Consider the following 11083-nt stretch of genomic DNA (forward strand, 5'->3'; position numbering starts at 1 on the left):
CAACAGCAACCAGCTCATGAAGCCACGAGGCAGCAGAGCTTCCCACCACGAATGGCAGAAGAGAAGCCGGGAGCTCCGTGGGCAGCCAGATCTCTCCAATTTCACAACATCAAAATGTTGTTCTCTGTCACCAGCTTCACTAATGTCACATTATCTTTAATTTATTCTTTTATATTTATATATTATATTAAAGTGGCTTCAAGTTTAAACTGGGATGCTGAAACAATTTTTCAAATCACATTTCAACAAATTTCTACTTCTTCTTTCACATGAATTCTTCCTAAGTGGACAAACAATATGGATAGAGAAAAACTGAGGAAGAAAGAGAATAATTTCCAAACACTGCATTCCATTTGAGAAAGGGGAGAAAAAAATAACAGCAAGGCAAAAAAGTCCCCACAAATATTAAATTCAGAGTGAGCTGAAGACAGACTGAAGTGCTTCCCTCAGGCAGATCAGCTGCACGCAGATGTAATTCACCTGTTCCGCCGTACCGTTGGTATCCTGAGCAAGATCTGAAAGGAAAACTAGGAAGCTAAGATATAAAATAGATCTATCACACTACAAAGGTTATCTCAAAAACCAGCTTCATATATTTCAGGGAACCAAAAAAACAAGTTTTTGCCATGTCACTGTATTTGCTATTTCTTTTTCTCCTGTCCAAACCCAAGCTCAATGGAAATGGACAATATTCAGCTCTGTTGATGGTCACAGTGACAACATTTGTGCCTTAAGAACTTACTGATTGGAGTTGTGGTCATCTGCTGATAAGCCGGAGAGCAAGAAGCACCCAGACACAAAGGAACCCATTGAAACGGGTGTAACTGTAAGTCTCTAATTATCCTTTCTAATTTTGGAGCCATGTGACAGGACTTCACACAGCACCACTGACCCCTGGTCAGCCTGAGTGCCATGTAGCTGGACCACACAGGGAGGGGATGCTTCTCTTTGCTTCTTCATTAAAATACTGCGTTCCATGCGTAGGGTAAGCTGTTTCTGGCTGACATGTGGCTCACTGATCAACAGGCAGGCAGAGCACCTGGGAGAATGTATTAGGCTGGTGCAAAAGTAATTGCAGTTTGCCATTGAAAGTAATGACAAAACCCTTAATTACGTTTGTGGCAACCTCATAGTCCGTCCAGATTTATTCCAGGATTTTAAGAGGCTTTTTCACCTTACACAGAGTGAGCTGCTTGATGTCACAAAGGTATTTAATACTTTTAAAGACAAATAGACAGGCACTCAAAAAAAAAAAAATGTTTTTCCCAGCTGGATACTAGAATATTATAGATTTGGAATATTTTCTTCTTTGACTTGAGTAGGGAGAGTAACAGGGATGAACAATGTCCCTCTGGCCACCAAAGGACGGCTGAGCCCAAGCCCGGAAGGCATTTCTGAGGGAAAGAACTAAGTGCTACAACACCCCAGTCAGCTTTCCCCACCTCTCTCACCTTTCTTTAAACGAGCAGTTCAGCCGAGAACAATGTCATCCTGTGTTCAGAAAAAAATCACTGTCCAATACTGCCACTGAAATAATCTTTAATGACAAAGTAAAGACAGATGTTGAAACAGAAAAGGATTTAAAAGGAAATCGAGGCAATACCAAAGCAAATACATTTTTGTTTTGCTGAAGATATCTGGTCTTGTTCTAGATCTACCATGAAATCATTATCACTTGGTCCAGTTCAGCACAGTCCAGGAAGAGCACGGGCTCTGGAGGCTGACTGCCTGTGTTTGAGGGCTGAGCATGCCACTCACCATCTGTGTGACCTTGAGCAACTTACTCAGCCTCTCTGCACCTCGGTTTCCTTATTTGGAAAATTAGAACACTAATAGTTCCTTTCTTCCTCCTAGCTCATGATGAGAACCAAACATCATGTGTTTACTAAATAAATAAAACCTATGGGCTACATATGACACACAATTATATTCAGAGACTAGTTAAAGCAATATTTTTTACAAGCTAACGACTAACACTTTATACATTAAAATCAATACTTAATCTCCTTGGTTCACGTCTCCCAAATATCAAGAAGGCGTGATCAGGGGAGAATATTCATTAGTCTTATTCCTTGCCTTTTGTGCCTTCCTCAGAGCTCACTTTATCCCATGTGCTCAGACCCCCACCTCTAGCAAGGAAGCAGGAAAGGCAGGTGAACACAGATGGAATGGAGGCATGGGCACTGCTTTTACTTATCACTTTTCTTTTGTAAATATATTAATACAATTGAAATTTTTTTTTTCCTTTAATTCTAACAGTTGGGCCCTCAGTGCTTGGCTGAAGGACAGGCTTAATACCTCAATGTCCACTTCCTTACCTCCGCAGAGGGATATTTCAACATAGATGAAATTTTAAAAGGCCAGCTCACTGATTGCTTTAAAAATATGTGGAAATACGTTTACTATTGACCTGGTAAATTTTCCCTCAAATTGAACGCATACACTGCCACCACCACCAACAACAAGCAGCTCTACATTGAGAACTTAGTTTCTTGAAAACAGATCATCTCACACTTCAGCTTTATCGACACATGGCATGAGAGAAATCAGATCAAAAGAAGAATAATAATATGAGAGAACCAACACCTAGCACAGTGAATGAATCTGGCCTAGGAGTCAGGTGACTTGAATTCTAGTACAGTATCTGTCACAAGACAGCCACGTGGCTTTGGGTAATATATCCCACCAAACTGGAATACAGATTCTATATTATTTAAAAAACTTTTTAAAAAAAAGCTATCTGAGGCCCATTCAAGTAGTAAAATGTCCTAATTCTCTAACCCAGAATACTAACACAATTCTTTTGTGGTTGCAGCTTCTCCAAACCACCAAGGAAGGCAGAAGGGGTAAAGAAAAATATGAATTTTCTAGTTTCCTTAAAATTTCTTAGGATCATTAAACCTGCCTTGAATAGAGGCATACATCAGAAAATAAAGCTTCCTCCACCTATAACCACGTATTATCATATGCCAACCTCAAATAACACAAAATGGGGGGTCCCGCCAAGCTTGTCTGTCCAAGCCACTGGCAGTGCTCAGCGCACGGTAGGATGACCACCGTCAGGAATTGTACAGGAGGAGTGCCCGGGCTCGGGGAGAGGTGAGCTGGCACGTCACCAAGGTGCTTGTCACTCAGCACTAGAATGTGGTCCTTTACTACTAGACAAGATCTCCTGGTTTGACAATGAAGGGACACAGCTGAAACTTTATCTCAACACGGCCTGAAGGATACCACTGTTTAAATCTGAGATGCTAAAACACTATAACCTACTCCAGTACTCTCTCCCAACTGTTTAACTCTGTCCATCCTCGTGACTGGCACCCATGCTGGCCCAAACGATGACAACCTCCCATTCTAAGTGCACAAGCCACACATTTAACAAACCTTTCACCCGATTCCTTCACTGATGTTCATCTCTTGGCTTCACTTACGACCACTCCCTGTGGCTTCTGCAGTGAAGCCTCTCCGCCCAAAACTCTTCAGTTCCCCAAACCACGTTTGGTCTGTAATATAAACAACTTCCACTCACCCTAGAAAACTGAGTTGGGATTTCCATGAAATTATCTGCAAACCTTTCCTACAGCATTTTATCGCAATTTGCAGTCCTCAGAGATGATGTTGAAAGGGGAGGACTAAAGGGGCACCCTCCGCCGAGGAGCACCCCCTTGCAGGGACGCTGTTTTCAGGGATGCTTCCTCCCCAGGACTCTTCCACTGACAGACATTCTGATCTCAGAGATACAGGAAGTCTAGATGTGGACTAACCAGGCAACCAGTTCATATGCACACATTTACCCAGGCTCTGCTTTGTACCATGTCCTGTGTGAGGTGCTTTAGTCTCTATGAACCCTTTAAATCTCACGGCCTCACAACACACTGGATCGTTAACCCCATTTCGTTAATAAATAAATCAACTTTCAGAGAAAATAAGTGGCTTGCTCAAGTAATTCAGACCAAAATCTTGTTTTGACACCTTGTTCTTTTTATTCTCACTGTGACCCAATAAGACAACCGATATCCACAATCCGTTTTCACAAGGAAATGCATCGCTACAGTGTCACAAGGTGCCAATCCTGAACTTGCTCATCCAATGAACTATTAACCTTCAAACTGGTTATAGAAAATGCTCAGCACAGGACAGACTGCCCAAAAAGAGAGGTGTATTGAAAACCTGTACTACTAGCTTTTTTTTTTTTTTTAAACAAAAAGCACTGGTATTATTTCATACAGCTTTAAACAGTTTTAAAATAGTTGATCACCATTTAACACCCCCCACCAGCTCCATACAAACACACACACACACACACACACACACACACACACACACACAAAAATATATCAAAACAAAATTCATAAAATTGTCACAGGTAGATAACCTGAGGATGACGAGCATGAAGAAATGAAATGTTGGGTAATCCATAAATAGATGTGGAATCCCCAGATGACAGGCAAGGTGCATACAATGTACAAAATGTGTCATTTTATCTCCCAGATAGACTAAAATCCTAAAGTAGAGAGAGAAAATAAATACGCAGCCTAGACCAAGATATCAGCTCTCTCAAGCATCTGTCTAATTGGATCCTTCCTTCAACATGTCTGGAACAGGAGGACAGAACAGGACCTCTCAGAGCAAAGGACTGGCAGAGACTTTGCTGACTGCATAGTCCACCACTTTAGTTTCCAGTGAAGGAATCTCTGAGCTAATCAAATAACCTTCTTGAAGTCATCAACCACCCTCAGTGCCAAACTAAAGCTACGATCTCTCAGTGTTCTTTTCACAGCACCACGTCGCTGCCATTGTCAGAGCTGATATCTCACTCATCATCCCCAAATATTTGTTTGGTATCCAATTTATAGTCATCCAGGAAATACCACAGACTAAAATGATCACAGTTTGCCAATCTGACAAACCACTAAGGTGTGTCCTTCCTACCCTAAAACTCAAATTACTTTTTACTCACATCATTGGCTTATATCCACAGAAATTGGCCAAATGATTTAAAAATATATTCCACACTCAGATTTCCCAAAGAAGAAATCCTACAAAAACCACCAGTATGAAATGTATGAGAATGGGACAAGTACCTTCCCCAGAAAGCAATCTCCGGGGTGCCTTTCGTGTAGATGGAGTCGTTGGCATCATTCAGCCCATTGGTGACCCCACTAGAATAGCCCATCACGATTCCACCATCTGCTGACACACTCAGGATATCCTGATGTCCTCCCCCTGATGTCCTCTCCAAGAACTGACCACCTTCTTTAATGCGCTGTTGTATCATTGGAGTGAGGGGCATTTCAAAGCTAAAATAGCTATCAGGCTCTGAGTATAACGTCTCCAGGGACTCCGCACTGTAGTATAAAGAAGTGTTGTCCAAAATGGTTTCAAACTGGGAGCTGTACACATCAGTGGAGTCCTCCGTATATCCAGGCCCAAGGATGTCTTCATCTTCCCCCTTAACGTGCTCCTCTTGTTCAGTGATCCTGGAAAGTAAATAAGAGTGAGGAATTCCAAGATTAGGTTAATGTCTTTATTTTTCCCCCTTCAATCATATAAAAAGGACAACATTCTGAAGATCTAACTCTTCTATTCATTGACTTATATCTTAACATATTTGGGAAGGAAGCTATGAAACATAATCAGGTTGAAAAAGTCTCACCATATATGTGGCTAGGACACTATAAATAATTTAATAAAGTTTCAAACTAGCTTCCTAATGTGTGAATACATCTGGTCCAATGAATATGTGAATAAAATATTCAATTCTCATTTTAGCCAACTATACCACGCACATTCAGATTATTTGCAACTACCAGCATTCCTAATTATAACAGAATCAGATATCATGTAAACTTGATACGGCAAAATTTCGGTAAAAATACACCAAACTTTCATCAGTTGATTAATACTTTCTGATTTAAATAAGGCCAAATGCTCTCAAGCAGATGACTACATCAGAAGCCAAGAGCTGCCCCCTGCTGACAACACAGCAGCACTGCAGAGAGATTTCAGGTCCAAAATTAGACAGCCAACGAACAGCCTAACAAAAGCCAACAGAAGCCAAGCCTAACCAAAGCCTTGAGATATTAGAAACAGCTCAAAAGTCAATAAACAAGGTGGGGCATTCACTTCGGCACACAAATGTGAACAATTAATATGCAGCATGTTCTTCAAATGTTAAAAATGAACATTAGGATAACTAAGTAAAAAAAACTTGGGAGATAGATAACTAGGAAGAGCAAGAGGTCAAGAGTTAGAAAAACCGGAAGCTGAACTTTGGCTATCTCAATTACCAGCTATATCACTTGAAGCAACTTTACTTAACCTCTCTGAGCCTCAGATTCCTACAAATAGGAATAAAATAGAAATAGGAATTATCTATTAAGCATCTCATAAGTAATCCACATTCAACATTGCAATTGGTTTGCTGTTTTTAAATACTGAAGATCAGCCATGGACTAAATGCTATGTTCTTAATGGCTTCCCACTGCATTTGGCATAAACTGGACCGTTCCTAAGATGATGCTCCTCTCCACCTCTCCACACTCACTGCACCCCATTCTCCCCTGCTCTTTTTTTTGAGATGCAGTCTAACTCTGTCACCCAGGCTGGGGTGTGTTGGTGCAATCTCAGCTCACTGCAGCTTCCGCCTCCCAGGTTCATGTGACTCTCCTGCCTCAGCCTCTCAAGCAGCTGGGATTACAGGCACGTAACACAACGCCTGGCTAAGTTTTGTATTTTTAGCAGAGACAGGGTTTCACCATGTTGGCCAGGCTGGTCTCGAACTCCCGACCTCGGGTGATCCACCCGCCTCGGCCTCCGAAAGTGCTGGGATTACAGGTGTGAGCCCCCATGCCCAGCCTCCCCTGCTCTTCAGGCATCAGCCACACAGGTTGAGTTTCAAATCTTCAAGCCTGGCACAGGCCTTGGCTTCACACATCTGCAGGAAGCACACACTAGTCAGGGAGCTCAGCAGCCTCCTGTGCACATGCTGTTCCCTCTGCCTGGAATATTCTTCCCACCCCTTCTCTGCCTGGCAAACTCATTCCTTCCTCACGTCTCAGTTTAATTTCCATTTCCACAGAAAAGCTTTGTCCAAGCCATCAACTGAACTGGCCTCTCCCCTCCATCCAAATTATTCTTTCTCGTAGGTCTCTGCTCTTTTCCTTCACAGAACCTAGCACACTTTGTGATCCTAGACCTATTAGCATGTTTATGTGATCAATGTTTATCTTCAGCGATAAATTCCATGAGGACAGTAACCGTGAGCCGCATCTATTTTGAACATTCTTTTATGCCCAGCATCTTGCAGTGTCAGGACATAGGAGACAACCGAAAAATATTTGTGGGAAGAAAAGAGGAATGAATTATTAATCTGAACAACAGTAAAAGTATATATTCCAGTGGGAATATAAACACTGGGCCACATGCCACATATCAAGGCCGCTTTGGAGGGAAGTCTGGAGAGCTGATGGGTTGGGGAGGGGAGTGGGAAGGATCCTGCCAGCGATCCCAAAGGAGCAACACTCTCAATGGGTTTGTTAACTGCAGAGGAAAAGGCATTTCCTTACACCGAACAAGAAAACAAGAAACAACCCTCGGCTTTGACACAGATGCTCTCCTGTATAAACTATAAAACATGGTGTCATGACGACTGACAGAAGAAAAGATGGTACCAATTAGAGGTACAGTACACAACAAATGACTACGATCGAAGGGAGTGGAGAAAGATGGGTCATGTCTGCCATTTATCCAGAGTCTAAGCTAGTGTAGATGTCAGAAATGCAGAGAAAGACCAGGAAATACCACATGACGCCAAGTTTCACTCAAAAAGGCCATAAATCTCATAAGTGGGAGTTAAACAATGAGAACATACGGGCACAGGGAGGAGAGTGTCACCCACCGGGCCCTGTCAGGGGGCTGGGGGGCAAGAGGAGGGATAGCATTAGGAGAAATACCTAATGTAGATGACGGGTTGATGGGTGCAGCAAACCACCATGGCACATGTATACCTATGTAACAAACCTGCACGTTCTGCACATGTAGCCCAGAACTTAAAGCATAATTAAAAAAAAAATAATAAAAGCCATAAATCAAAATATATGCTACTTGTGAGAAGAAGAAATTCCCATGTGAATACCAAGGATAAACTGAATTATAAAAACCACTTCTGAACCCCTGAGATGTCATTTCTAAACATAGGAAGCGGCCAACACAGTGGCTCACGCCTGTAATCCCACCATTTAGCGAGGCCAAGGTGGGAGGATCATTTCATGCCAGGAGTTTGAAACAGCCTGGGCAACACAGTGGGACCCCATCTCTACAAAGAAGACAACAGTTGGCCAGGCATGGAGGCGCACATCTGTACTCCCAGCTACTCAGAGGGCTGAGATGGGAGGATCTCTTGAGCCTGGAAGGTCAAGGCTGCAGTGAGCCGTAATCACACCACTGTACTCCAGCCGACAGAACGAGACCCTGTCTCTGTATAAATAAATAAACAAACAAACAAAGGAAATTGAGTGGACCCAGAACTTCTGTGTACATACATGTATGTAGGCTGGACTGAAGGCATTGGTGTTATACCCAGAAGAAATGCCAAGGTTGGAAGTACCAGCTACATAGGGTGTGTCAAAAGAGTCCAAACCTTTTCATATTACTAAAGATTACGGTGGGGTATGTTAGTTACCTTGATGTTGGAAAACTTGAAATCTGTCAAATGTCAAGAAAATGTCAGAAAAGAATTCACAGTGTAGTGTTCACAGTCTGTTCAGAACTCTGTTTCCCTGGTCCATGCCTAATGGATGACTTTATAACGAGATCACTTTAATATCGGAGAAGCTTAGGAGGAATCTTAGCTTAGAAGGACCTAGCTTATAGTAGCTCCTCTTATATTCTATGATAACAAGGACCCAACGTTTTGTGATTGAGTTCTCCTATCAAGCACAGGGTAACGGTTTTCTATGATAAGTACCAGGCATCTCAGACAGCTACTCTGGGAGCTCACCTTTCCTTGTCTCTCTCTGGTTCAGGTGTCTTCTCAAGACGCTGTTTGTTTTCCTTTAGGAAGACTTCATCCTCTCCACTCTCATCAAGACGCACAGGGGAAAATGTCCCCGAGCTAGTGCCAGGCCTCTCTGAAGGAGCTTTCCAGGACTCATCCCAAACATGGTCAGTTAAACGACTTGAATGACACAAACCAGCTGATGAGATGAGACGGCATGGCACTTTGGAAAACTCCTTGCTTTCAGGAGAGGCTGTTCTTTGCAGTGATGTCTCAGAATCTACAGGATGCTGGGTCTCTCTCTTATCTCCTCCTGTCCACAGTATCTCCACTCCTTGAAATTCCACGTGTTTGACCCGGCCTGGGCGTCCCATGGAGCTGCTTTGATCACATCCCCCTGGGTGCTCTCTCCCAAGAGCAGACCTCTGCTCTTTTAAGAAACCAACACTGCCTGCCGAGTGGCAGGTCACCGCTGAGCTCCCGAGGGAGGCCACAGGACAAGATGGCTCCGGCACACAGACAGCCCCCTTCCTCCCATTATTCATTATCTGGGAAAGCTCTGCCTGAGTGTCTCCAGTTAACAGCGCGGTCAGATCCTTCTGGATGCTCAAATAAAAACTTTCCTCCGTCGTTACTTCAGCTGAAAGAGGTATTTCTGGTGCTTTTTTTTGGCCAGCAGGGAGCAGTTTGTTGACTCTCTGTGTTTTATGACTGGCAGTGTCCAGCTCTTTTTCCACCTGCTGAACTGAAAAACGAGAAACAGCATCTTGGTCCAGTACCTTTGTAGCCTGTAATGTTCCGGAAATGATTCTGGCTTCTGTGGCTTTCAGAGCTGAAATCAAAGAGTCAATGGGCTGTAAACTTTGTTCCTTGAGGTGACTTTGAGAGGGGGCCTCTCTGACATCTTTTGGTCCTTCTGTAACACTGTCGAGCCCAGAGTGGCAGCCAGTAAGAGGCTGGACACCATGCTGCTCTTGCGGGTGGCATGGCAGAGTCTCACCATCAAACTCCAGAGAAGCCCTTAGGCCATCTCCACCTTCCTCCATGGTTCCATATTCTGGAAACTCATTTGTGACATTTGGTGGGAGTAAAGTGCTTCCTCCATGATCACCTGTGAAAAGAACACAATGGACGCATGATTTGTTGTAGAAAGACAGGGTCCAGGAGGTAACGATGCATATTCACACAGATTAGGCACTCAGTAATACTTATTCACTTGATTGCTGCATTATATCTGTCCTCCCACCACCCTGTAACACATACTTCTCATGACACTGCAGTGACCCCTTCTACTCAGCCTACATGAGTATAACCACAAAGCTTTCAGCATAGAGGGCAGTCTAATGACACCTGCCCTATTTAACTTTGCTTCTGGTGTCCCATACGTGAGGATTCAGTAACTCAGTTGCTTCATTTGCAAAAAGGGATTACAATGAGGATATGTACCACCTTCCAAATACCACTTATAAAACAGCAACTAAAATATTTACATTGGGCATAGCACTAAAGAGCCCTATGACCCAGCCAGCAATATCTGTGCAGTGCAGTCTCTGAGACAGCCTCTGCAAAACACTTAGCATCTATTTACACTCAGTCAGTATTTTTTTCTGCCAGAAGTCTGCCCTTCATTGTTGGGTTTCTGTGGAGGGAAAAAATGCTTTCAAAACATCCCTGAAAAATAAGAATGAAGCCAACATGGAATGAGAAACTTACTGCGCTGATCAAGATTTCCAGGATCCCAACTACAGAAAATTCATTGTTCTCATTTCATTTATTTTCTCAATTGACAATAGTTTGTTTATATATATACACATGTATGTTTATATATATAAACTTTATATATATATTATACAACATGAGTGTATATGTATGCATTTAATATATACATACACTTGTAGAGTAGCTAAATCAAGCTAATTAACAACAACATACCAGGACTTTACCTCAGATTTTTGGTGTGTAGTGAAAACACTTGAAACCTACTTACTCTTCTAGCAATTTTCAAGTTTACAATACATCGTTATTAACTATAGTCACCATGTTCTACAACAGACCTCCTGAATTTATTCCTCCTATCTATCTACA

The 11083-nt window shown here is 42.6% G+C and overlaps 1 protein-coding gene across 1 annotated transcript in view; it reads right to left on the bottom strand.

Moving 5' to 3' along the window:
• The window catches only part of PSD3 (pleckstrin and Sec7 domain containing 3), a 594572-nt gene that overhangs the window by 357727 nt on the left and 225762 nt on the right, over nucleotides 1–11083 (bottom strand). Inside the window, exons 3-4 of the mRNA XM_011979615.1 lie at nucleotides 9002–10109; nucleotides 5085–5480 (exon numbers count right to left, since the gene is read on the bottom strand). Coding sequence (XP_011835005.1) covers nucleotides 5085–5480; nucleotides 9002–10109 — 1504 coding nt within the window. The remainder of the gene's footprint in view (nucleotides 1–5084; nucleotides 5481–9001; nucleotides 10110–11083) is intronic.

Source organism: Mandrillus leucophaeus, unplaced genomic scaffold, assembly GCF_000951045.1.
Source record: "Mandrillus leucophaeus isolate KB7577 unplaced genomic scaffold, Mleu.le_1.0 Scaffold204, whole genome shotgun sequence".
NCBI lineage: Eukaryota > Metazoa > Chordata > Mammalia > Primates > Cercopithecidae > Mandrillus > Mandrillus leucophaeus.